Source organism: Nelumbo nucifera, chromosome 6, assembly GCF_055504915.1.
Source record: "Nelumbo nucifera cultivar China Antique chromosome 6, China Antique-T2T, whole genome shotgun sequence".
Lineage (NCBI taxonomy): Eukaryota > Viridiplantae > Streptophyta > Magnoliopsida > Proteales > Nelumbonaceae > Nelumbo > Nelumbo nucifera.
In genome coordinates this window covers 36312310-36339606 of record NC_142654.1, presented here as the reverse complement: position 1 = coordinate 36339606, position 27297 = coordinate 36312310, and the positions used below count along the sequence as shown (strand labels likewise).

The 27297-nt window shown below is 41.5% G+C and overlaps 2 protein-coding genes across 5 annotated transcripts in view; one reads left to right on the top strand and one right to left on the bottom strand.

Moving 5' to 3' along the window:
* Positions 1-86: 86 nt before the first annotated feature.
* On the top strand, positions 87-5077 carry LOC104608756 (bifunctional UDP-glucose 4-epimerase and UDP-xylose 4-epimerase 1). The gene is made up of 9 exons (XM_010274840.3): positions 87-559; positions 688-737; positions 845-980; positions 3191-3292; positions 3464-3691; positions 3815-3896; positions 4108-4190; positions 4282-4373; positions 4698-5077. Exons 1-9 carry the CDS (start codon positions 362-364, stop codon positions 4780-4782), a joined length of 1056 nt encoding a protein of 351 aa, XP_010273142.1. The 5' UTR covers positions 87-361; the 3' UTR covers positions 4783-5077.
* A 9940-nt stretch (positions 5078-15017) lies between these two features.
* Positions 15018-27297, bottom strand: part of LOC104608757 (uncharacterized) — a 35728-nt gene continuing 23448 nt past the window's right edge. For all 4 annotated transcript variants that reach the window (XM_010274841.3, XM_088890039.1, XM_010274842.3 and 1 more), the window contains 2 exons: positions 21666-21808; positions 15018-15466 (listed from right to left, as the gene is read on the bottom strand). In XM_010274841.3, the coding sequence (XP_010273143.1) occupies positions 15285-15466; positions 21666-21808 (325 nt within the window). In that variant the 3' untranslated portion in view covers positions 15018-15284. The remainder of the gene's footprint in view (positions 15467-21665; positions 21809-27297) is intronic.

Sequence of the window (27297 nt, the reverse complement as noted above, 5' to 3'; positions counted from 1 at the left end):
GAGAAACTATGTGACCGACCCGAGGGAAAAGATTTATATATGAACGAATTATTCGGTTAGTTTCTTAGCTAGCTGTCACTTTCTGTAAACTGATTTAGTTTTACCAATAGAATACAGAGAGAGAAGGTAAGGAGAACCTGAAGAGAAATCAATTGACTCTGACCCGTGATTTGCTTTAATTTCTTTGTTGCTGGTTTGTATTCTCTTTTCTCCCGTCTTAACTTCCTTCTCATGTTTATCCATCCAACCGAGGAAGTTTGCTCAAACTCAATTACTCCTTATAAATCATCCTCACCCATTTTACCACCTCATTTCTTCCGTCTCTCGTCTAGTCGTCCTGCGTCCTCTCCTCTGCTCTTCAATGGCGGTACCTCAGGAACAGACTATACTCGTAACCGGTGGGGCTGGCTTCATAGGCACCCACACCGTCGTCCAGCTTCTTAATAAGGGTTTTAGGGTATCCATCATTGACAATCTTGATAACTCGGTCGAAGAAGCTGTCAACAGGGTTAGATGTTTAGTGGGTCCTGATCTCTCTAAAAAACTTCAATTCCATCTGGTAAAATAATCCGATCATTTTTTTCATGAGTTTCTTTCTGTATGTATGTATTGGGAGATTGGCGTTTTTTCCTTTTCCTTTTCTTTATACGTTTCACAGTTCAAATGATCTGTTTCCGGTGATTGCAGGGTGATCTACGGAATAAGGAGGATTTAGAGAAACTTTTCTCTGAAACCAAGTAAGTGCATTTCAGTCGTTTGAATTCCCAAAACTAAGTTTATATGCTTACCTTTGAATGATACCTGATTATAATGGCATTGGTTTTACCATTGCAAATTGTAATAGATTTGATGCTGTGATTCATTTTGCTGGCCTGAAGGCTGTTGGGGAAAGCGTTCAATATCCTATGCGGTACTTCGATAACAATTTGATCGGCACGTTGAATTTGTACCAAGTCATGACAAAATATGGTTGTAAGAAGGTAAGTTACTGAGTGCTTTCTTTTGGCATTTCCCAAGAGGTATCTACACACAAGCCATTCGCGTTTTTCTTCGTTCCTTGGGCATTTCTGAGTGTTTCATGCCAATTGTTATAGGATATTGAATGTGGAACCGTCGGTGTCCAGTAGTCTGCCAATATATTTCGATTTAATGTCTCTGAGAGAATTGACTTAAAAACAAAGCTTGAGTTAATCGTTTATGCTTCCTGCAGGAAAACTTTATTTCTTATAGTACTTATATGGGTATTCCGTATTCTGTGTTGTTTTCTTCTTGTGAAGAGTTTGATGAACCACTCTTTTGTCAGTTGTATCTTATCTAAATTGAAGTGATTCATACCTCATGCCGTCATGCGAGAATTCTCTTATAAGCCATGACTAAACCGTTTATACTTTCTGCAGGAAAACGTTATTTCTTATATTGTTTTATGGGTATTATGTGTTGTTTTCTTCTTGTGAAGAGTTTGATGAACCACTCTTTTGTCGGTGTTATCTTCTAGTATAGACTGAAGTGATTCATACTTCATATGATGTACATGGTTCTCTCATTTCCTTCTGGCAGCAGTAAGAATAATGAAGAAAAGAAACTCTCCTGGCCAAGACAAAATCTCTTCATGATTGAAGAAGTTAACCGGGATCAACTGATTCTTATTTTTTGAGGGTCTTCCTCGCGCAAAAAACTTGCATGAGGAAAAATGATTTGAGTTCTTCTTTGCAATGTGAGAATCCCTTGGGATCTATGAGATTTTATTGTACTCAACACCTATAACCAGTCTTTGACACCATATGTTGGGCCTAATCCCCTGTTTTGCAAATTTGATATTTTCTAAAGGAGGGAAGCTCCATGTGATGGTACCCAGACTGAGTTGCCGCTCGTAGAGTGCTTATAGTTCTGCCATGTACACTTTGGCACTACGCTTAGCAATAGCAAAGCATAATCGTGCATTTACTTTTGTTTTTCTTCTTCTTTCTCAATAGACAATTGTTAATTGCTTGTACATATTGAGGATTGGTCAAGATGCGTTTAATCCCAGTTATCATATGATGCTTGTAGACCTTATTACTTTGATCTGCTAGAATTATATTTTACCCTAGGAAGTTGCATTTAGATTTTGAATAAAAAGAACTCCAGGAATTAGGACCACTTCAATGAAAAGGGAACATATACCTGATGGATACTATTCAAGACAGCCACCACTTCACTAATTAGAGAGTATTCATGCTCTTAAAAGACAAGATGTTTGCAGTATCTATTCTCAGTTGAGTATAGTTTAAACTTCTGAGTAAAAAAACACTTGGTGGTTATTTATTCCTACTTGACTCTGAGATGAATGGGATGCCAATACTAATTAACAAACTGAAAATTACAGTCAACATGAAAGCATAAGGCTTATAATATATATAGGGGAAAATATAAAATACAGTTCTGTATGGTCTATTGGAATGTTTATCTTCACATAATATTCTTTCATTCTTACAATCTATGAACTTACCATGATTCTCTATTATGTGCAAAGTTTAAGTGTTCAGAAGGAGAGTGATTTGGGTGCATCCAATTTGTGGTAAACATGGTACATCTGTGGTGAAAAGATAGAAACAACTTTTGCTTATGACAAAAGTTAAAACATAGGGTATTTTGTCTATTGATACAATTAGTTTTTGAGTTGATTAATGATGTGCCCTGTTTACCGAAAAAATGGTAATCAATCCCCTTTCTAAAATCAGAGAGAATAAAGTTGGATGTTATAAATATTCATATTTTATGTTATATTTATTTTGGTATTAGAATTATTACACAAATTTATGAGAATCAATTATTATACTAACAGAAACATTTATAATCAATGTACTTAATTTAAAGGGTAAAATATGTTGACCTCAATGATTAGATAGACAAAGTTGTCCTTGAGAAATCAGGAAACAACTAATTACTTGATGCTGCTTTTTCCCCTGAAAACCCAGTTATGATAAAGTTGTTCAGGAACCTTTCTTGGTTTAAGGTACATAGAACAGAACAGGGTACCTCTTTCCAGATCTTTATCATTTGCTTAATGCCTTTACTCTAGTTGATCAATCTCATAGGACTTCTGCTAGTTTACTTTTGATTTCTGCATTCAGTTTCTTTTCCCTTATTGATTAGTGCAGTTTCTTGCTTTTGTCCACTGAAAGATTCTATATGGTTTGGTACAATGTAGATGGTCTTCTCATCATCTGCAACTGTTTATGGCCAACCTGAAAAGATTCCATGTGTTGAAGATTTTAATTTAATGGCTATGAATCCCTATGGGAGGACCAAGGTACACCTCTAGTTTTTTAGTTTTTTCATCTGAGTTCTCTTTTACTCTAGACATATAACAAGTATAGTTTGATTTCCATGATTTTCTTTAAACTTATTGACCTCTTAAATTTTTTGGCTGTATTCGTGTGTTTCTAATCAATTTGACTTCAATCTTTTTTCAACACACTAGCTTTTTCTTGAAGAAATTGCCCGAGATATTCAAAAGGCAGAGCCAGACTGGAGAATTATCTTACTAAGGTACTTTAATCCTGTTGGAGCTCATGAGAGTGGCAAACTTGGTGAAGATCCCAAGGGAATCCCAAATAACCTAATGCCTTATATCCAACAAGTAGCTGTAGGCAGATTGCCAGTGCTGAATGTGTATGGCCATGATTATCCTACAAAGGATGGCAGTGCAGTATGTGAATTTTTTATACCTTAAATTTCAGTTTAACCTCTCTTTCTCTCTCTCTCTCTCTCTCTCTCTCTCTCTCTCTCTCTCTGTTCTCTTCATGGTGCTAATAAATCCCATGGTAAACAGGTTAGAGATTACATTCATGTTATGGATTTAGCTGATGGTCACATAGCAGCCCTTCAGAAGCTTCTCACAACTGATAATATAGGTACATTTCCTATGTGTAATTTTACCAATTAAACTTTCATGTATTTTTTTGTGATCTATTACACTTCCATATAATTTTGCGAGCACTGTTCCATTATTAGTGAAGGAAATAACAGTAAATTTCTAAAAATATTTATATTTTTCTGTCATCAATACTTATATATATTATGCATTCTTTTGCTCATGAGTTTCTAATGGACATCCTGTTTTAGGTTGTGTTGCATACAACTTGGGAACTGGGTGTGGTACGTCTGTGCTTGAAATGGTAGCGGCATTTGAGAAGGCATCTGGCAAGGTGAATTGTAATAGTTTATAGATCACAAACCAAAACAGTCGAAATTTAAACTAAATACTAATGAATGTTGTGCTTATTTAATTACTCCCAGAAAATCCCATTCAAACTATGTCCACGGCGGCCAGGAGATGCTACTGCAGTTTATGCTTCTACCGAGAAGGCCGAAAAGGAACTTGGTTGGAAGTAAGTTTGTAAATCTATATATCCATATTCACGTGAATTCAGTTTTTATCATTCAAATAGTAGCTGCAAAATGGAAAATATTTGGAAACATGGCTATGGAATTGTTGACTCCACCCTATGAGATTTTGTACCTTAAAATTGATCTGATATTTTGACTTCGTTTCTGATGCTTCTATCAATGCTTATTCGTCACTGAAAAGAGGGATTGCAATAGTTTCCCATTTCTGTTATTAGTGGTTCCTTAAATTTTGGTATAACATCTATAACTCCTCTCTCACCAGACCACTTAAATACGGATTTATTTGTATTTTGACTTCTCCACAGGGCAAAGTACGGAATAGAAGAAATGTGTAGAGATCAATGGAACTGGGCAAGCAATAATCCTTGGGGTTACCAATCCAAACCGTGAATGGCATGAATAAGGAATGCCGCTTGTATTTACCTGGCTTCTCCTATTTAATTGAACTTGATAAGCAAATACTATAAAAATATTTTGATGGTTCAATTTATGGGATCACATTCACTGTCCCCTTGAAAAATTGAACTTATTAATAGTTTTTCTTTTTATCCTTTCAATATTTTAGTATGTGCTTTATAATTTTGATTATTGTAATGATGCAATTTAAGGCATAATTACATTAAAATAACAGAGAAAGTCCGCAGGGGATGAACCATGGCAGTGGAAGTTTGAGTAAGTAGTTCCATGATATGGTTAATTTTTATTATCTTTTAATCATGCTCAGCTTTGAAGATTTTGGTATCAAATGCTACAGGAAAGGAATAGCTTTAGTTCACATTTTTTATTTGTATTTCTTCTTCTAATTTTAATTTTTTTATTTATACTTTGGACCCAAGTTGATTTATGATCAAAAGCAATGTTGTCAACCCGCCATTGATCTGGTCGGTTGAACTGTTCCAACCATCACTCAAGTCAGGATTCTGGTCCAGTTCAGTCAAGACTCAAGACCTGTTAGACGGTCAAAACCCATTGATTTGGTCAAGAACCATTCTAGCCAATTTAACCATTGACCCATTCAACCTGGTGATTAAGTCGTGGGTTGCACATTGAATATATGCAAACTTTCAGAGGCCAAAACTTTACACTCTGATATCCGATTGGGGTGAATTTTTTTTTTTAAATTTTGGATAACGTTTCAAGATCTATGCAACCCAAGGAGCTGTAGGCACTAGGAATGTCAACAGGTCGGGTTTGGCACAGGTTTGCCTTAACCCTAACTGGACCCTCCAGCACCCCTACCCGAAACCAACCCAATTCGGCTAAAAAATACATGATTCCCAGACCTGACCCTATAGGTTTAAGGGATCAAATCCCACTGCCACCAGGGGTTTGGGGGGGGGGGGGAGTTAAGGGAAAGGGGTTGGGCTACCCCCTATTGTGTAGCCCCATGAAGCCAAAAAAAAAGTAAGGAAATTGTTTTATAGATTCTAAGGTGTTATTTTTCCATTTAAAAAAAATGAAGAAAATCATAATCAATGTATAAAAAAATTATAAACTTTAAGCCTATAAAGTTAGAAGTCAAAAAATTGTAAGAATACATGGTATATATGCAGGGTATCATGACCTAGCGGGGCGGGTCAGCCAAAACCTGAACTTGACTTGGGTCAAAGAATGAAAACCCTAACCCGACCTTAAACTAAATATACTTTGCCCTAACCTAATCCTATAGGGTTGGGTCAAGCCAGGTTTACTATTTAACCTGACCCATTAACATCCTTAATAGGCGCCTTGCTATGCTATTTTCACGAAAAACCCCCCTTTTGGCCTAAATTGTAATTTTTAATATTTTTTTATAAATAAAAAATTAAAAAACATATATTAAATATAAAATAATACATATAACATATGTATACATTATTTATTACTAAAATATATATTTATACACATAAACACACACACACACACACACATATATATATATATGTATATATATGCTGACATGGCACGGTCTGAACCATTCGACCTCTAGGTCGATTTTTAAAACATTGATCAAAAGAACTCTTTTATAAGATATTTTGGTGTTATGTGCTATTGAGTAATAGCTCACATCAGCCATATAGAAATGAAATTCGTTTCTTTAAAAGCAACATTTTGTTGGTATTAAGGAACCAAGCAAAAAATATTTTAAATAGTTTATGGTTTTTTTACTGATGTAACATTTTCTGAAAAGAAGAAAACAAAAAACATACATGTTAGGAGATTATCAAAAACTAATGAATAACCATTCATATTAAGAGGTATTTGTTAACAAAATCATTATGAACTTTTAGGCTGTGTTTGGTTTGAAGGAAAAAGTAGAGAAACGTAGGAACCTGTACAAACCATGTATAAGTTTCCCTACCTTTTCCTTCAAACCAAACATAATGTTAAAGGAGACTTATTATTTATGAAATTTAAAATAATTTCCATTTAAAACTAGAAATATAAAAGATTGCAATTCAAAACTGTAAAAATATAAATGTGCTATTTATGAAAGATATTATTTCAAGATTGAAATCCTTATATTCGTAGTTTTAATAATTATCCTTGTTCCACTTGTGGTCAACTTGAGGCTCTTCGGTTGAAAGTGAGAGTAAGGCTGTTTGTTTGGTTATAGTGCAATTTTATTGTATTAGTACAAATGCAGGGGAGTGCAAATGAAAAAAATGCATATTCTTTTTTAATTTTGTTTTGAGTTTTATTTTTGATGTAGGGTGATTTGGCCCGACCTCGTAGTACAGGGACACGTGGACATGACTTGGCATAAGTGGTAACTCAGCATGACAGCTTAGCCACAACTCGGCGTAGCAAGCTCGCCGAAGCCCGGCCGAATGACTCGGCGGGTGTGACAACTCGTCGGGAAGCAAGGCCCAGCTCACCCCTGTGGAGGTCGGCACCTGGCCTAGCGTGGTAAGGCTCAACCATGAGTTCCTGGTGGTCGCGACTCCCTCCCCGTACAATGCAATAGTAGGTCGGCCCATCACCCACGCCTTACAAGCAGTAGTCTCCACCTACTACTTGGCGATGAAGTTCCCTACATTCGGAGTCGAGGTGACGCGAGGCGATCAGCTTGAGTCCCACAAGTGCTATGTAGTCGCCCTCAAAGGGAAAGCCAAGGTAGTAGACGACCTCGAGCTAGAACGACCCGTGGAGCAGTTCGCGGAACGAGCCGCACCCATCGAAGAGACCATCCCCATCCCGGCTTCGACAGAGGACCCAGCTCGGGTACTTCAAATCGGCGCTTCTATTGAGGAACCTCTGCAGTCTCAACTGATAAGTTTCTTACTCGGAAATTTAGATATTTTTTTATGGTCCGTGGCAGAAATGCCTGCATAAACCTCGACATCATAACTCATAAGCTCAATACTGATCCTGTAGTTAGGCCCGTTAGACAGAAGAAACGCAACCTAGCCCCAGAGAGATGGAGGGCAGTCGACGAGGAGGTCGGGAAGCTCCTTGCGGCCAATTTTATCAGGGAAGTCCATTGCCCGAGCTGGGTGGCCAACCCCGTTCTGGTGAAAAAGGCTAACGGTAAATGGCGCATGTGCGTCGACTACACCGAGCTGAACCGAGCTTGCCAAAATGACTGTTTCCCACTTCCCAAGATCGACCGTCTAATGGATGCGACCTTGGGGCATGAGTTGCTGAGCTTCCTGGATGCCTATTCGGGCTACAATCAGATCAGGATGGACTCAGTTGATGAAGAGAAAACTGCCTTCATAACTGAGCTCGGCCTATACTGTTACAAGGTCATGCCCTTCGGGTTGAAAAACGTCGAGGCCACTTTTCAAAGACTTGTAAATAAACTGTTTGAGCCACTAATTGGCAAAAAAGTAGAGTGTTATGTAGACGACATGGTTGTCAAAACCCAATTTTTACATGATTTAATACAAGATTTATATTCAGATTTTGAAATTCTGCGTAGATTTAATATGAAATTAAATCCGAACAAGTGTGTCTTCGGTGTCACCTTGGGTAAATTCTTAGGGTACATCGTTAACTGGCGGCATTAAGGCTAACCCGAACAAAATTAAAGCCATCCTAGAAATGAGACCACCCCGGAAATTGAAGGAGGTTCAGAAGTTGAGCGGCCGGCTAGCCGCTCTGAACCGCTTCATGTCCAAATCAGCAGATTGCTGCCTGCCCTTCTTTAAGGCCATAAAAAGCAAAGGCTTTGAATGGACCAAAGGGTGCCACCTCGCGTTCGACGAGCTCAAAAAGCACCTTGCTAGCATCCCAGTCTTAACCCGACCCGAAGAGGGTGATGTTTTAGAGCTATACCTCTCGGCAAGTGACGAGGTGGTCAGCTCAGGACTAATAAGAGAAGTAGATCGGGTCCAACGACCCGTTTATTATGCTAGTAAAGTGTTGCAGGGAGCAGAGACAAGCTACCCAGAAATAGAAAAGTTAGCCTATGCACTAGTCATAGCAGCCCGGAAGCTCCGCCCGTACTTCCAAGCTCACACCATCGTTGTCCTTACCAACAAACCTCTGAGGCAAGCTTGCTCAAGCCCGAGGTCTCGGGAAGGTTGACAAAGTGAGCCATCGAGCTCAGCGAGTACGAACTCCAATACAATCCGCGAACTGCTATCAAGGCCCAAGCCTTAGCGGATTACATCACAGAATGCACCTTTAGCTCCGAAGTCCCCAGGTCGGTGGAACATGAGGCCCCCAGTGCGGGCGAGCCCGGGGTTCCCAGGCCGGTTGAGCTTGAGCGCCATGAAGTAGCAACCAGCGCGACATCTCTCCTAGTTAGGCCAAGCGCGAACTGGGACGAGGAGCCTTGGATCCTTCACATAGATGGCTCGTCAAACCAGTAGGGCAGCGGGGCTGGGATCGTTCTGTACGGGCCTAGCAATGTGAAATTGGAGTATGCACTGCGCTTTGAGTTCGCGACATCCAACAACGAAGCAGAGTACGAGGCGCTACTAGCCGGTCTGGATCTGGCAAAGGAAGTAAAAGCCAAGCACATTGTCGTTTGCAGTGATTCCTAGCTCGTGGTCAACCAAGTTACGGGTGAGTACGAAGCTCGCGAACCAACCATGATAGCTTAGCCAAAGTAAGAGAGCCCCTGCTCAAGTTCCAGTCATACTTCATTCGGAAAATCCCAAGATTAGAGAACGTTGAGGCCGATGTCCTATCCCGGTTAGCCAGCACTAGCAATAACACCATGAGAACTATGTATATAGAGAACTTGCCTCGACCTAGCATTCTCAGGGGGGCAGAGGAGGTCGCTCCCGTCGTTCAAGCAAAGCCGAGCTGGATTGATCCGCTCGCGAGCTTCCTGCTACACGGGACCCTCCCCGTATATCGTAATCCTGCCAGGAGGGTAGAGCGTTAGGCAGCCAAGTACGTCATGATAGACGAACGGCTGTACCGAAGACACACTTGTTCGCGATACTCATCCTCCGCGATACTCATGAGGACCTATGCGGTGGACACTTGGGGGGCAGGGCCCTTGCTCAGAAAGCACTACGACAGGGGTATTACTGGCCAACGATGAAGGCAGACGCGATCGAGCTCGTCAAAAAATGCGACAAGTGTCAGAAGCACGCCAACATCCACCATCGGCCTGTCGTCGACCTAAAATACCTCACTAGGCTGTGGCCATTTGCACAATGGGGGATCGACTTACTCAGGCCATTACCACCAGCAACAGGGCAAAGAAGGTTCCTAGTGGTGGCAGTCGACTATTTCACGAAGTGGGTCGAGGTTGAACCCCTCGCAACAATCACAACCCGGAATGTGCAGAACTTCTTTTGGAAGAACATAGTGTGTCATTTCGAACTACCTCGGGTACTGATCTCCGACAATGATAAGCAGTTCGAAGACATCAAATTCCAAAACTGGTGCCAAGACATGGGAATTCAGCAGAACTTCACCTTAGTGGCGCACCCTCAGGCAAACGGTCAGGCGGAAGTCACGAACAGAGCTATTCTCCACTGACTAAAGGCATGCCTGGACCGAGCTAAGGGATTATGGGCAGATGATCTTTCTAGCGTATTATGGGCTTATCGTACCACGGAAAAGACCGCTACAGGAGAAACCCCCTTTAACCTCACCTACAAGGCAAATGAAGATGAGCTACGTACCAACCTCGACTTACTTGAGAAAGTACGGGACCTCGCATACATCAGGACCGCGGCCTACAAGCAAAGGGTAGCTCGGTACTATAACACTAGGGTCAAAAAGTGGACTCTCCGCGTTGGCGACCTGGTTCTCCGTAAGGTTATGGTGCCCGAGCCCGGTGTTGGTAAGCTCAGTCCGAACTGGGAAGGACCCTACTGAGTAAAGCGAGTACTCGGGGAAGGAACATAGGAGCTCGAAACCCTAGAAGGGAAACAAGTACCTCGGGCATGGAATATTGTCAACCTAAGGCAGTATTACCTATAAATAACTGAGTAGACCACGAGTCACTCTCAGAGCCTAAGGGCCAAAATGCCGAGCTAACAAAGACCTCGACGTAATAAGACTCAGTCGCCTCTATGCCATGGGCAAACTCCAAGAGCAGACCACGAGTCACTTTCAGAGCTTAGGGGCCAAAATGCCGAACTAACGGACTCCGGCGTAAGGGCCAAAATGCCAAACTAACAGACTCCGGCGTAATGACCTAGTCGCCTCTATGACATGAATGAACTCTGAGGGTGGCTAAAGCCACTCCCCCCCGACCAAGGGGCTAAAATACCGAGCTGACCAAGGAGCTCGGCACCATAGTACATAATGTGTCAAGGGTGTAAGTAGACTGGTAGATTCTGCGGCGCTTAGCTCACCTCGGCATACAACCAGAAGACAGTTCGGGCATATGCCTTACTATGTCAATCACTTCGGTGTACGTCACAAGATCCACCCCCGTGAGGTACTAGGAGAGCTCGGGGCGGCAACGGTTGAGAAACCCTACTTCATACACTTTACTACGATAGCTCGGACAAAACAGATGCTTTAATAAGTACCGTCACTTGGCAAAGAAAAAGTTGATTTCATTAACAAATAAGTTCTGTACAATGAGCTTGACAAAAAAAAGGGGAAAAGGAAAAAGAAACTAAAACTGAGCTCGCAGGCTGGGAGTACAAAAAACAATTACTTCGGGGGCTCGTCATCTCCACACGGGACCTCCTCAGAAGCTTCATGCCGATCGGTGACATCTGCTTCTTCGTCACCGTCCTCCTCCTCAGAATCCGGATCTTCTGTGGCTTGACGAGCTATCTCATCCGTGATTCGTGAGGTGGTGACGACGCTCGTGTCAAGCTCGGGGTATGTATGCCTTATCAGCCACCTGCCGAGCTTGAACCCCTTATAGTAGGCTTCCCCCAAAACGGCATCGAACTTGTTCGATTGGATGTACTCCGCGACAGCCTTGATCTTTGTCTCCTTTATGGCTTGAGTAAAGATCTCGGTCTTCTCCTCAATGTCAGCCTTGAGGAACTCCACCTCGTGCAGAAGGGCCTTTTTATTCTCCTTAAGGCCATCTGCCTCTGCCTCGAGGGCGTCCAGCTCGCCCCTCAGCATTTCCTTCTCACGTGCCAGCTCTGCTTTGAGGGCCTCCACCTTGCCCCTCAGCGCGTCCTTCTTGCGTGCTATCTCGTCCTTCTCCGCCATCAATGTCGTGATGACATTCTTCTAGGCCACGGCGTCGCTCTCCTGCTGGTGGATTTGGCCGCGAGCTGTCCTCAGATCAGCATGGGCTGCGCGGGGCGACTCCTCGGCGTTCAGAGCCCGCTTCAGGTTCCTCTCGGACTGAAGAGTCAGGGCATGCACGGCGGAGTTCGCCTGACGAAGAAAGTTGGTTAGCACCGAAGAGATGTATATATATATATATACTGGGGGACCAAGATACTTCGGGCTCCATTTGGGCTTCCCCAACTGAAAACCACTATCTCGGCTGTGCGGATGGGCTCGGCAGAGGCCTCAACTGCTATGTCGGCAGACTCGATGACGATCTTAGGCTCAGTTGCTGCCTTCGTAGTAGGCTCAGCCGAGGTCTCGGGCTCCTGAGGTGGTACGGACTCCTCCAAGTCGATGATCAGAGGAGCGTCAGGGAGCTTGGGCTCAGAAGAGGGAGCCGGCAGAAGCTTGGGCTCGGGAGTGGGGGCCGGCGGTGACTCAACGCGAGCTCTCTTAGCAGCCTGCTTCTTCCTCCCCTTCATATTGTTGAAGAGCTTATCCCCCTTGAGCTTATCCGCTTCCATGGGACTTGCAACAGAGCTCGGCATTAGTACTCAAGTAGAAGAAAAAGGAGAAGGTGCAAGCCAAGTGACTATGGTACTAAGACTACCTACCGGGGCTCAAGCCGGCTTGAATGAGCTTACTCTCGGTGATGTAATCCTTGTAACTAAACCTGACCTCAGCCCACGACTGGAGCGTCTCCCTTATCTTCTTGTCAAGGATGATGTCGGGGTCTTGGATAGCCGCCCTCCATTGAGTAAGGAAGGGCCACCCTGCGGGGTTCTGGACTACGAAGTAGTCCTGCTTCCAAGTTGGGATCTTGCTCGAAAGCTTGTGCAGCAACTTGAAGCCCGGGCGAGGGAACAAGTAATAGGCCCTCATGTGCTCGGAGAGAATGCATGAAGCGCTCTTCTTTACGGTGAGAATGGAACAGAATATGTCCAAGTTCAGGGGGAGGACGTACTCATAGCAAAGGGAGATGGTCCCGACCACGTTACGAACCGAGTTCGGGTGGAGCTAGTCTATTGTAACGTTGAAGTGATTCAGGACCTCCACAATAAGTGGATGGAAAGGAAGACGGAGCCCGGCTATGAGCTGCTCCCGGAAGATCATGACCTCATCAGGGCCGTGTTCCCATGGGAAGTTACTCGCAGGTAGACTGTAGATGTACTCCCTGGGCAGGTTGTACTGCCGGATGAGGTAGCGGAGCCTCTCCAGGGTCATGGTGGAGGGTCTGAACCTGTCCGGCATCCGACCTCGGTGTGAGGTGGATGCCAAGTTACCCGAGGCCTCCCGTGCCTCGAGAGACTGGACTCCAGCGGGGTCACCCTAAGCTGAGGTACCCACCTCGGGCTCATCTAATTGGCTATCAAAACTAGACATAATGAAATTGAAGGAAAAGAAGCTAGGGTGGCTCACCAAAGGAAGATGACCGAACTGGGAAGAACTGACCCAAGTTGGAGGCTTTGGACGCGAGCTCAAGACTAAGGCTGAGGATTTGTGGCGAAGGAAAATGGCGAGGACTCCTGCTATTTATAGCTGTTGTACGCGGGCATCAACGGTTGAGATCGAAACGATTTGACAGTCCTCATGAAAACTGGTTGTGTGACCCCTGAGGCGAAATCAGTTAGCGCGTTTTTGGCATCTGCAGAGGTCATAAGTCGCGTGACGTCCGCGCGTAGACCATACGTGACCCGGGCTGTGCCTGGTTGAGCCAAGTAGAGAACCGGTCCAACCAATGAGCTGGCAGACAAGAAGGCTTAAGCCCCGAGCCAAATTCACCGGATAGACCGCGGACTCCCCGCACTAGGTCAAAACACGCAACACGGGGAGTGGGGAGCAATTGATGTATGGTGATTTGGCCCGACCTCGTAGCACAGGGACATGTGGACATGACCTAGCATAAGTGGCAACTCAGCATGACAGCTTAGCCACAACTCGGCGTAGCAAGCTCGCCGAAGCCCGGCCGAACGACTCGGCGGGTGTGACAACTCGCCGGGAAGCAAGGCCCAGCTCACCCCAAGCCCTAAGGGTGGAGCACCCCGAGCTCCTTCCGTGCAAAGGGACCCGAGCTACCCTTGAGACCCGAGCTCCTCCTAAGAGGTTCCGAGCTCTTCCTTCCTAAGAAGGGAGCACCCCGACTTGAAGTATGGACAGCCTTCAAGATGAGCTCCACATGAACAGCCTTAAGCTGTGTGGTAAAAAAAATGGAAAAGTACAGACAGACCTAATGCAGATTTTTGATTTTCACTGCAGAACTATACATTCAAAATGTCAAAAACCCCCACTTTATACACCAATACCCACCCGTAAATTGACATCAATTCCGAATTGACACCCAACCCAACTGTACTTTGAGCTTAAAAATTCTGACCCTGCGCTGAACCGCCATTCTTCCTAAAAAAATCCTGAGTCCAAATTGGTTGTCCACCAGTCATTTGAAGGGCTATCCTTCCGCCTAGTCAAACTCTGATTTGAACATCTAAGGGTAAAAAGACAACAGAGTACAGAACACAAAAGGCATGATACCAAGCTTGTTGAACACATTTGACTCTAAAGTTTGGTTCGTTAGACTTATCACATTAGTTACTTATGGTCGCCTGTAAGGTTCTTTCACTAGCCAAATTTACTCGAGCTTATTAATCAAATTTACTCGGGTTCAACTATGAACTATGATATGGAAAAGATATGATATCTGAAAAAGTTAATTGGAATCATAAAAGTGGTAGTCAGGTACCAGTTAATTGGAATCATAAAAGTAGTAGCCAATCAGGTGTTATTTATCAAAATTCGTAAGTGGATTTTGATTGGTCAAAACTCTTCCCATACCATATCTTTTCCACATCATAGATTTTCCCATTGATATCAGTACAAAAGCTACTTGTCTGTAAAACACCCTGTGTTTGGTTTGAAAGCAAAGGAAGGGTCCCTACTCCCTACCTTTTTCGTTCAAACCAAACACAGTATAAATGTGTATAAGAATGAGCACTCAACTACCTAGGGAGATTTCATTTAAAACATGTGTCTCTTCGAACTCTGTCGTAATATATACATACACGGTGTACTCGCAAAATATAAAATTAAGACCTAGACACAATGCTGTTCTTCGTTTTTTTTTTTTTTTTGATAGATGGACAGTACATAATGTTCTTTGGATTGGGATCGAGAGGAAGTTCCGTGATTATCTCCTGGCGTAATGTAATAGTGGCTTTTACTGTGCTGTGGAGGTTCCTTCCTACTTTTCTTCTGCTTCAGGCACTAAGTGACATGGAAATGATTGATGAAAGCTTGAATTTCCGAACCTTGTTGGAATTCTGCGGCTGAAATAGAACTTCGGTATTTGATCTTACTGTTACCTCCTTCCACTCAGACACTGAAGCACCGTCATTTCTAAAATCGCGAGGGGAGTACAATACCTGAAGTTTTGAATGAGCTGCATTGGATTGAAAGTGAGTAAGAAATGCTAAAAAGCTCTCTAATGACACAATGAGGAACAGGACAAATCAGTACAATATGGAGCTGCTTTTATGGAAAGAACACTAGTTGCATGTTAATGAACAAACCTAAAATATCCTTGTTACATACTATTCAACCTATTTATGATCTTGTGAGAGCATAAAATTACTATTGCTTCATCGGTTTATCCATCAGGTGTTATTTATCAAAATTCATAGGTGGATTTTGATTGGTCAAAACTCTTCCCATACCATATCAATGCATCTTTTTGAGAGAAAGAGAAATGGTGATTTCTCAAGAGTAATAGACAAAATGTTTAAAGAAAGTTTATACGAAAAAGCAAATATTATGGAATAAATATGCCACCATACATTATGCCCCTCTCCCCCTGGATTTTGCTACCCACCTTCCTGTTTGTTCTTTGTAAGTTGTCTACACCCAACAAAAAGGTCACATTCATTGACAGTGCAAGAATCCAGATTTTTAACAATATTGAAATAAATTATCCCCTTTTTCTTGCCCCAATTCTAGACATTGCAATATTAGCTATTTCTTATCCCTGCTTTGTTAGAATTAAAATGCCAATCTCCTAATATGATCACAGAACAACCCATCAGTCATAGGTGACTCCAGGAATGCAATTGGGTGGCAAAAAACATTGGGACTGGTCCTTGGAGGCTTGCACACTACTCTGTGAATCTATGATCTGTCAGCTTCTTTAAATTGCATTTATAGATGGATCCCCAGAGAATTAAACCAATCTGCAGACTTCTAGCCAAATCTGGTTTGGGCATGGATTGCTTGTATAATGCAAATATATTACCTACATCTTGACAGGGCTATTTTTTTCCGTGCTTTTTGTGCATCTTCTCATCATGTACATCCCTCTTTTTTTTTTATTGAATGAAAGTAACCCTTTTCTCAAAAGAAATAAAAAAGTTTCCGATAGGAAGTATCAAGGCACTTTTACTTTCTTTCCCAGCAACAGTAAGAAGTATTAAATACAACTAAGCCTTGTCCCATCTAGATGGAGTTGGTCACATGAATCCTATTCTGCCATTCCGCTCTGTTTAGTGCCACATCCATTGTTAACCCATAGAGAAAATCCATTGTTAAATGAAGGGCCTTTGAATCATTTCTCACTACTTCAACCATGTTCTTCAACTTGTAACAAATCACATCTTCATATTGGTGCCATAGATGGTCTTCTCCACATGTGACTAAACCATCTTAAGTTTACTTCATTTTATTACCTATTGATCCGCCCCTAGGTTGCCAAGGCAAAGGCTGGGGTCCTATGCAAAATGTAGAAAAAGAGCCCTCAATTCAGCCAGAAAATCCCCAGAATAGCTCACTCCTTGATAACTCTTTTGGAAGAAGTCTATTATCTTTTGAATTAGGCAACCTGAGAATCAAATAGGACGAATCAACCTTAACAAATAGCAGAGAGAGAAAAAGGATCCCTGACCTAATATCACCCATCCATCCCATAACCAAGAACCTCCCTATACAGAAGTCCTATGAGATGTCATAGAGACTGATTACATGGATCCCTGAATAAGGGATAATAATTTGGCTCTCTTCAAGCCACCTTAGCTAATTGGACCAAAACTTGCAAGAATATCATTCCACCAGTACTTTTGAATACAAACTTGTTGTAATTATGTTACTATCAGTGTTTTAAAAGCGTAGGAAGCATGCCTCCAGGTGAGGTGCCCCCAAAACGCCCTGAGGCATATGCCAGAGACACTTACGCCTCTGAGGCATATGCCTCGTACGCTTTTTTCATGAGGCATGCTAGAGCGTATGCCTCATGTGCCTCATGCACACTTCATGTAAAAAGACCAAAAAAAGTAAAGGAAAAGAAAGGGACAGGAAAGGAAAAAAAAAAAGAGAAAAAGAAAGAAAAGGGAAGGGAAGGGAAGGAAAGATAAGGGGAAAGAAAGTGGGCCGGGGGCTAAGCCCCCCCAGAACACCCCCCCCCCCTTTCAACTAGTGCTATGCATCTTCTTTCTTCTTAATATAAAATATTTTTATTAAAAATAAAGAAAAATGAGATTCTTCTTCCTCCTCCCTTTTCCTCCTTTTAAGGAGGTTTACACTCCTTGTGTTGGGAGGCTTACGCCTCTTACGTTCTGAACTACATGCCTCATGCCGTGGAAGCCTCCCCTCCGCATTTTAAAACATTGGTACTATGTAGCTATAGGGGCTTTTTTGTCTTTTCTTCTCTTTTTTCTTTATTTTATTGTAAAGCTGTCACCCTAAGTATAAATAATCTGAGGCACCGCCAGCTCATTCTTTTTGGTGACTTTTCAATTCTCTTCTCTTCTTTCTTCTTCATCTCCTCTTCTCCCTCTTCTCCTTTCTTCTTGGTTTTCATGATATCAGAGCAGGGATCTGGGCGCTAAATACATTCAGATTGTGGTTTCTCACCTGAAACTTACCTGTTTTTTTAGTGCCTGAAACTTACCTGTTTTTTTTAGTGCCTGAAACTTACCTGTTTTGATTGGAAAAAAGGAAAATCTCAATCGGACTGATCTAGACTTCCTTTTTTCCCTTTTTTTCTTCTCTCTTGGACACTGTACCAAGAAAAGGTACCTGTGGTACTTGTGGTGACAGTCAAATGCAGTGATCAGCCTTCTTGAAGCGTGTACCTTCCTTTTTTGGACTGTGGATCGTGGGGATCCTTCTCTACTCCAGGTATTGTGGATGCTTTTGTTGGAAAGGAATACAGCCGCAGACAGCAGCAGTAATGGGCGTTAGATTCAGTGTTCCTATCTTATCTTATCTCTTAGCTAGATTCAGTGTTCCTATCTTATCTCTTAGCTAGATTCAGTGTTCTTATCTTATCTCTTAGCTAAATTCAGTAATCCTATTAATTAGGCAGTAGCATTATTATTTCCTATGTCTTTTAGAAAGTTTCTTAATGTTTTTTTAGAAAGTTTCCTAATGTTTTTAAGAAAGTCTCTTTTTAGAAAGTTTCTTAATGTTTTTTAGAAAGTTTCCTTAAGGAGGACTCTTGTAATTCCTATTTAAAGGAGCAGATGTTATTCAATAAAACTATCGATAATTTCAGTCAAGAAAGAGCAGAGGAGAGTTGGTGATCTCTTTAACAAATCACCATAAAGGCACTAAAGATAGGTTCCTCGAGAAAAGGGAGAAACAAGGGAAAACAAGAAGTTTTCCCCGTTAACCGACCTGTGACGAGATCCTATTCGCGGGCCCTTAACAATTTGGTATCAGAGCAAGGCGTCATGGGTGTCTTTGAGCAATTGAAGACTAAGGTTCATGATCTGGAGCACAAACTCATGGAAAACAGCAAGGAAGTGCATGATATCAAGGACGACGTCCAAGAATTGAGGCGCTTGATGGAGTAATATTTCTCCAGCAAGGAAAAGAGTTCAGAAGGGGCTGCAACCACAGAAGGCCGCCGACCAGACATGGCAAAATCGTCCGGCGAGCAGCAGATCGTTGCCCAGGGAACCGCGATCGTCCCCAAATACAGCAGGCTGGAATTTCCTTCCTATAATGGAACTAGAGATCCTTTAGGATGGCTGTACAGATGTGAGCAGTTCTTCCGCAACCAACGGACAAAGGACAGGGACAAGGTAGGCTTAGCCGCATTCCACATGACAGAGGAGGCGTAGCTCTGGTTTTATAAATTGGAGCAGAAGGAACCTGGGCTCAGTTGGACCCAATTGAAATCCTATTGCCTTCTCAGATTTGGGCCCCCATTAACAAGCAATCCATTAGGCGAACTAATCAACCTCAAACAGATTGGAATTGTGGCTGAGTATCAACGTCAGTTTCAAACCCTCCTTGTAAGAGCATCTTTGGTACGACCAGACCAACAGGTTGACATGTTCACCGCGGGGTTAGCGGAAACTCTGAGGGTGGATGTGGAGATGCAAAATCCCCCCAATCTGGTTACTGCTATGAATTTGGCCCGCGCTTTTGAACGCAAATTGCAACTCAACCGCGGAAGTATTACTATAGGGCGGCCTCAAACAACATGGGCAGCCCCGAAACCACTCGGAATGGCTCCATCTTCAGCAGCCAGCCAAGAACAGAAACCACAGACGAGCAACAATTCCAAATCGCATCCAGTGTGGGAAGCAGCGTTGTTGCACCCCCTATTAAGCGCTTGTCCAGGGCTGAGATGGCGGAACGCAGGGCGAGGGGACAATGTTTTAATTGTGATGAACTTTACTCAGTAGGGCACAAGTGCAAGAGACTTTTCTGCCTTCTGGTGGAACAAGAGGAAGATGAGGATGAACCCTCTTCATTGGAACCCGATCCAGGAGGGCAAAATCATTCCCCAACCTCAGTCTATTGTTCGTTCCAAAATTAATCGAGGTGTTGTTGAAGTTCTGGTGGAACGGGCCAGCTTACCATTGGCTGAAGCTACCTGGATTCCTTTGACTGTGTTTCAAGACACCTATCCTGAATTCGAGCTTGAGGACAAGCTCTTAGTCCAGGAGGGGAGTAATATTGTGGATGCTTTTGTTGGAAAGGAATACAGTCGCAGACAGCAGCAGTAATGGGCGTTAGATTCAGTGTTCCTATCTTATCTTATCTCTTAGCTAGATTCAGTGTTCCTATCTTATCTCTTAGCTAGATTCAATGTTCCTATCTTATCTCTTAGCTAAATTCAGTGTTCCTATTAATTAGGCAGTAGCGTTATTATTTCCTATGTCTTTTAGAAAGTTTCTTAATGTTTTTTTAGAAAGTTTCCTAATGTTTTTTAGAAAGTCTCTTTTTAGAAAGTTTCTTAATGTTTTTTAGAAAGTTCTTTTTTAGAAAGTTTTCTTAAGGAGGACTCTTGTAATTCCTATTTAAAGGAGCATATGTTATTCAATAAAACTACCGATAATTTCAGTCAAGAAAGAGCAGAGGAGAGTTGGTGATCTCTTTAACAAATCACCATAAAGGCGCTAAAGATAGGTTCCTCGAGAAAAGGGAGAAACAAGGGAAAACAAGAAGTTTTCCCCGTTAACCGACCTGTGACGAGATCCTATTCGTGGGCCCTTAACACCAGGTATGTACCTGTTTCATTCAAGCTGGAAAAAAGTGTAGTGGGTTGTGAATGTCACAGTTTGGAGTTTTGCAAGGATGTATCTCTTCTTTTATTAAGAATAAGGGCAAAGTGACTGTCAATCTAGGGTTTACAAACCCCTATTATTGCTGAGTATGCTGGTTTTTGGGTTTTGTGCGATGAAGTTTGACTGAAATCCTTTTGTCTTCTTGTTTGTGCTGTCATAGCCTCATTTTTGGTCAGTTTGACCTGTTACAGCTTAGTGGCTGTGGTGTGATGTGTGTGGAACCTTGGTTTTCTTGAGAGTTTGGCAGTGTGGTTACACGTCTAATGGCTACTAAAGATTCTGCCTCTTCTAGTGTTACCTCTTCTCAAGGAAACATGAATGGAGGAATTTCATTTTATTGTTTTCTTATTTGTTAGGGTTTTATCAACACAAACATTGTTAAATGTTGTATTTAACCCTCAAAGACTTCAAAACCTGAACCAATAAGTAAGGAAGAACTTGTGGTTCAGCCCCCATATTTTTTGAATTTTCTTTTCTTTCTTCTTTTTCTTATGACTATGTTGATTTTCTATATTGCAACACGAAGTTTATACTTATGAAAATTATGGATAATTATTAAGGAAATATGGTTATGGAACCTAGGTAACTACCCTAGGATATATGTTTTTTACTTAAAATAATCCATTGCCTAGGCAATGCCTAGGTGACTAGGCAACAGGGCACCCCCCCTTGGGCCTTGGTGCCTTGAAAACTATGGTATATTTACTTATTAAAAAGCATTAATGCTATAGATTTTATCTGTAAGTGTCCATGCAGTACCCCATGTCATACTTATATAGGCACTTACTGTCTCTAACACCAATACAGTAACCATGTACAGGTATTGTTATATCATAGACTGCAATCCTAAAGGCCGAAGACTACCCAGGAGACATCGGTCGAGTCTCAAATTAATCAAACATCACAATCCATTAGACCGAGAAAACAGCCTGTACCAATAAATAAGGATGCAAATATAGCCTTGAGGGCCTTGGGCTCCTCCCCCATAATATATATATATATATATATATATTCCATGTTATTTTGTTATTGTTTCCATATAATGGGAAGGCCAATGAATGCATTTTGAGTTACCTAAACCAAGCATAGAGAACTTCTGGATAATCAATTGACTGACTTTTGATCTCTTGATATTTCTCAAAGCCTGGATATCATCTTGCTTTCCTTTAAATTCCAGAAATTCTCCAAAAAGGTGTTTATTATTTTTAAGCTCCAACCTGCACACAAATTGGAAAAAGAAACTCAATTCAGCAAACATATTTAATCAATAACAAGAAGGGAAGCATAATGAAATTCATTTCCCCACTTGGAAAGTTGGAATGCAATAAACATAAGATATATAAATGGACCTTTCCACCCCCCCTCCCCCAATCTGTAATAGTTATTATCCAGAATAAGTCATCATGAAATCCAGATAACCTCATAGGGACTACTGTTGGAAAAAAAAAATCCATCTTTTTATTGTTTTAGTTATTAGTAGTTTTCTTAATCGTATTAGCAGATGGTTTTCCTAATTGCACTAGGGTTTGGTTTTCCCAATTAGATTAAGAGTCATATTAGCAAGTAAAGAGTTATGTAAGAGCCTCCTTTTTTAAAATCAGAAAATAATGTTTGGTTGTCCACTTCTAATTTTCTTGATGGTTGCTTCCTTCAAGAAGGTATTGAGTGTTAATTCCTAATGGCTATTTTAAGTACTGTTTCCTAGGTTATTTATCTTCTTATTCTTACTTTGCAAGTCTATCCTGCATCACATGGATAGTTTAGGTTGATGAAGATTTATATGTCTTGGAAAGGACAAGTGCCCATTCTTGTCAGAATCCACAAGGGGACTTCATTTGCATGCTTTTTCTTCAACTCATTGAATTCTCCTCCAACCAATTTTATTTTGAGATCCTAGTCTAAACCAAGATTTCCTTCTTCCTTTGGATGGCATGCTGAAATCATCTCATTTGAAGAATAAAATCTTATATATTGCATACTTCATGTGTCTGGCTAGTTTTAAAATGGTAAATCACCTTCTCTACTTTAAGTTTATATCCTAGTTATGCAAATTCTTCCCCTTTCAACATCAATGTTTAATCCCGTTGAATTTTGTGGGGTGGTCTAATATTGGTTCCCCCAGCCTCCAGCTGTTGGGGACCAACCCCACAGTCCATGCTTCCTCTGTCAGTATGTTCAATTGATACTGTCAGGAGAGAAAAGGAATACTCTTATTTTCCAAAGAAAATATGGAGTAATTAACATAGTTAACAAGTGGAATTAATCACTCCTTTTCCATTAGATCTCCATTCTGAATGAATTCAAGAATGATAGCCAAACTTGAAGGTGAGTACTCTATGCGTTTTCCCTTTATAAATCAGAAATTTTTTTATCAAAAAATTGATAATATTAATCTTGATTGTGGAGGGAGACTGCAGTAGTGATGAGCTGGCTGATACATGGCAGCACTGTTCCATGGCAATTCTGCACCAATATGAGGGATATAAGACAATCGTGAATGGATATGAACTTTAAAGAACTAGACCCAAGGATAGCAAACAGAATGGTAGATGCCTTAGCCTAAACAAGGGGTAAACTAACATGACTGAGTGGTTGAAAGACTACTTGTTAGAGATGGCAATCAGGGGGTATTTTGATCTTTATACCTTATTTTATTGAATGGGTGTTATGTCTATTATGTCTCAGTTTAAGTAATATGTCCCGTACTTAATTAGGGGCACAAGTGTCTTTGTATTTCTATTACAAACATATAAATAAGATCTGGTTGGCTGGGGAGAGTGATTGAATTCTCTCTAGCTGAACTGAAAGTTTTCTCCTTTAGTTTTTTTTATCAGAAAAATGAAAATTTTATTTAATTAAAAGAATCAGTTACAGAATTACAGCAAGTAGAAAGCAAACATTGCACCACAAAGTGTTCAATAAAACCCAGAAAAAGTTGCTGCCTATGAACTCCCCGTTTGGCTAATGAATCAGCCATCCCATTTGCAGTTCTCCTGATCCATGTGAACAAGGCATTGACTTCCCTTGCTAGGCTTACTATATCCCTTAGGGGATGTCTATAATCCAAAGAGCATTACCGCTTGAATTCATCCATGATATCACTATTTTTTGAGTCCCCTTCTATCTCCAAGTTCTTAAGATCTGCTTGCTTAGCAAGTTTTAACCCCTGCAGCAGAGCTAATAGTTCAGCCTTTAAAGAATCACCTTCCCCTAAAGGTCCTAAGTACATAGCCAATACTTTGCTTGAGGAATCTCTGATCACACCACCAATGCCTGCCAGACCCGGGTTTCCTATAGAGCTCCCATCAAAATTCAGCTTGACTTTGTTGGGACCTAGGGGCTTCCACTCCATCACCTTTCTTTCTTTCTTCTCAGCAGTGTGTGCCACTTCATTCCACTCACTTACTATATCAATAATCAAGAAACTCTGAAAGAGCTGAAGTGATTTTACCCAGTGTGCATCTTTTATCTTTATGGCCTCCACTAGATCTTTTGACCTATACTTTGTTGAAAATTCTTGCATTCCTTTCCTCCCATACAGTCCACACCACCACTGCCCTAACTGATATCCACATAACCCTTCCTCTTTTTGTTGACTGCCTTAGAAAGTTTGGGTTGAAGAATTTTACTACATCTTGGGGAATACTCCACCTACAACCAACGAGAGAACAAAAAGATCCCCAAACAAAGAGCACAAAAGTGCAATGGATCAATAAATGGGGTAGAGATTCACCATCTGCAGAGCAAAGAATGCACAGATTAGGGGAGAGGCATTTATTTGGCCTCCTTTTTTGAAGCATGTCACAGGCGTTCACCTTCCCAAGAAAAACCTCCCAACATAACTTGAGTTTTTGGTGGAATGGGCTTGCTCCAAACCTCTTTCACCAGGAAATTCTCACCCCCAACAAGAGTTTGCACAATAGTATTAAAAAAAGAAGCACAGGTAAAGGTGCCATCAAATGAAGTAAACCAAACTCTAGTGTTCTCCAAAGATTGAACCAAGAAGGCTGACTTAAGTTTATCAAGCAAACAAATAAGGAACTCGCTACATTATCCCTCAAGCCCCTTCTGTACCCAAAATCCCAACTCAGTCCAGAGGTCCAGAGTGAGAAAAAGTGACAATTTGATTTAGGTTGTAACTTGTAGTTAAAAACTGAATAAAGTTCAAGTTAAAAAGAGCAAAAAGGAATATCACCCAGCTAAAGCTTCCCAAAAGAGCACCCTAGAATAACAACCCACATCAAATCTAAGGAGATTAAAAAAGATAGGATGTATCTCTGGTATTGCTTTCCACGAAGAGCTCAAGGATGATGTGGGGGCTACAATTGCATCCTAGCCATTGTTCATCAGCACATGAATGCTTTCTATCGCTTTGTGCCACAGCCTATCTCTTTCCAATGGAAACCTCCAAAGCCAGTTTCCTAACAAAGAAGTATTCATGTGACCCAATCCTAAACCTCCCTTTTCCTTTGTTTGGGTGACTTGTTCCCACTTTACTAGGTGATCCCTCTTTACATTCCCAGGTTCCCAGAGAAAATCCCTCATAAGTTTTTCTAATTCTACGGCTACTCTAGCTAGAATTCTAAAGGTTGATAAGAAACCGACTAGTAGGTTTGCTAGAGTTGCTCTAATCAAGGTTATTCTCCCAACTATAGATAAATAATTCCTCTTCCATAGTGCCAATTTCCTTGTAAACCTCTCCACCACTGGCTTCCAAAAGACTTTTGATCTTGGACTCCCTCCCAAAGGTAGCCCTAAATACTCCAACGGCCATTATTTAACCTCACACCCCAGAATCTCAACTAGCACTCTCAAATTTTCGTCTTCCAAGTTAATCCCTACTACTATTTTTCCCCAATTTACCTTCAACTTGGAAATCAATTCAAAGGAACCAATGAGATCACACAGATTTCTTATACTCTCTTGATTACCTCCCTCACAGAATAAAATAATGTCATCTACAAACTTCAAATGTCTAACTGTCACCTTAAGTCTTCCTATCCTCCATCCTCTAAGTAGGTTTCTCTGATCAGCCTCCATGATCGTCCTACTTAGAACATCAACAATTAAAGTGAAAAGGAAGGGAAAAAGGAAATCCCCTTGTCTCAACCCTCTTTTTGCTGGAAAGTAATCTCTAGCCACACCATTAATCATGATCGAATACTGCACTGAACTTAGGCATCCCTTCATTCACATCCTCCACCGCTCTCCTAACCCAATTCTCCCCATAATTTCTAGAAGAAAAGACCAGTCCACAAAGTCATAGGCCTTCTCTAAGTCCAACTTGCACACCAAGCCTAGTCTATAATCTGTCTCCCTTCAACAAAAGCACCTTGATGTTGTGAGATGACCAAAGGTAATACCTTTTTAGTCTCCCAACCAAAACTTTTGCTATAATCTTATAAAGGCTTCCCACTAGTCTTATTGGTCTAAAATCCTTTGGAACTCCTTGGGACTCTTCTCTTCCTATTCTTATCCTTCTGTTCTCTTTCTCTCTTACCCTAGGACTAAAACCAGTGCACATCAAATCAAGAACATGGTATCAAAACACTGGTAATCAGCCCAGAAATCAACCCAGAATTTCTTCACCACCTCTCACCCTACTGTTTTGAAGATAACTCATCGCCCACTTGGAAGATCAAGGAGACACCAAAACGAAGTGATCATTTTTCTATTTAGGAGGTATTCATGCCTCCAGTGGGTGCTGAAGTGGCTGTTTCAGTGGGTTGCTAGAAACCCTCTAATTGATGACTCGAAGAGAGCTTTGTAGTGGAGTTTGGTCACATATTTGGTTTCTGTGTGATGGTTGGTTGGTTTGATTAGTGTTGCAGTGGAAATCAAACACAATTGGTTGTTGATCTACAAGTATGTGTAAGAGGTATTTTTCCTTGTGGGTTTTGCTGCTGAAAGCGAGTGACAGCTGTGACTATTGTTGCTGAAATCTGTGACAATAGATGTTTTCAGCAAATAATTAGTCTAGTGGTGTAGTGTGGTGGGTGTTAAGTAGTGCGATGTGATATTAGTGAGTAAAGAATTCTATTTTCTCAAACCCATGGGAACCACAGGAGAGAGTACTGAACACATCAAGTGTTACGATTCCCCATGATTACCTAAATGTGCAAATGACTTCTATCAAACTAAACGGTGAGAATTATATGCCATGGGCCAAGTCAATGGAAGTTTTGCTTAGAGCCAAGAAGGTGAAAGATGTGAAAGATGAAAAACCCTCAGTTGATGCACAGATTATGACATGGTTGTCAAATAGCATGGAGCCCAAAATTAGTGTGAACTTTATGTTTTTAAATACAACCAAGGAGATTTGAAACCCTGCTAGGAAACTTTATTTTGGGCAAGACAACACTACAAGAGTATATCAGCTTTATCAAGAGTACTTTAATTTGCAACAAGGAAATCAATGCCTTGAAGAATATTACGCTAGTATGAGAATATTCGGAATGAGTTGAATGTCTATCATCCCTTGACACCATATGTTAAAAATTCAGCAACAACAAAGGGAACAGCTTGATGTGACTAGATTTTTAGTGGGCAAATGGAAGATGAATATGAGTCGGTGAGAGCACGAATATTAGGTGGTTCTGCTCTTCCCTCACTTTAGGAGGTGTTTGCCTGCCTCCATAGGATTTCTATTGGACCTTCATAGGTTCCTACTATCTCTGATAGGTCTTCTTTTGCAATGGCAAGAGGG

What these genes read in the sequence shown, in the direction of transcription:
- LOC104608756 (XM_010274840.3), top strand. Translation starts at nt 362, where the DNA reads ATGGCGGTACCTCAGGAACAGACTATACTCGTAACCGGTGGGGCTGGC. An exon ending in CAAAATATGGTTGTAAGAAG is followed by an intron (nt 981 to 3,190) that starts GTAAGTTACTGA and finishes GGTACAATGTAG; the next exon opens with ATGGTCTTCTCATCATCTGC. An exon ending in GAAAAGGAACTTGGTTGGAA is followed by an intron (nt 4,374 to 4,697) that starts GTAAGTTTGTAA and finishes ACTTCTCCACAG; the next exon opens with GGCAAAGTACGGAATAGAAG.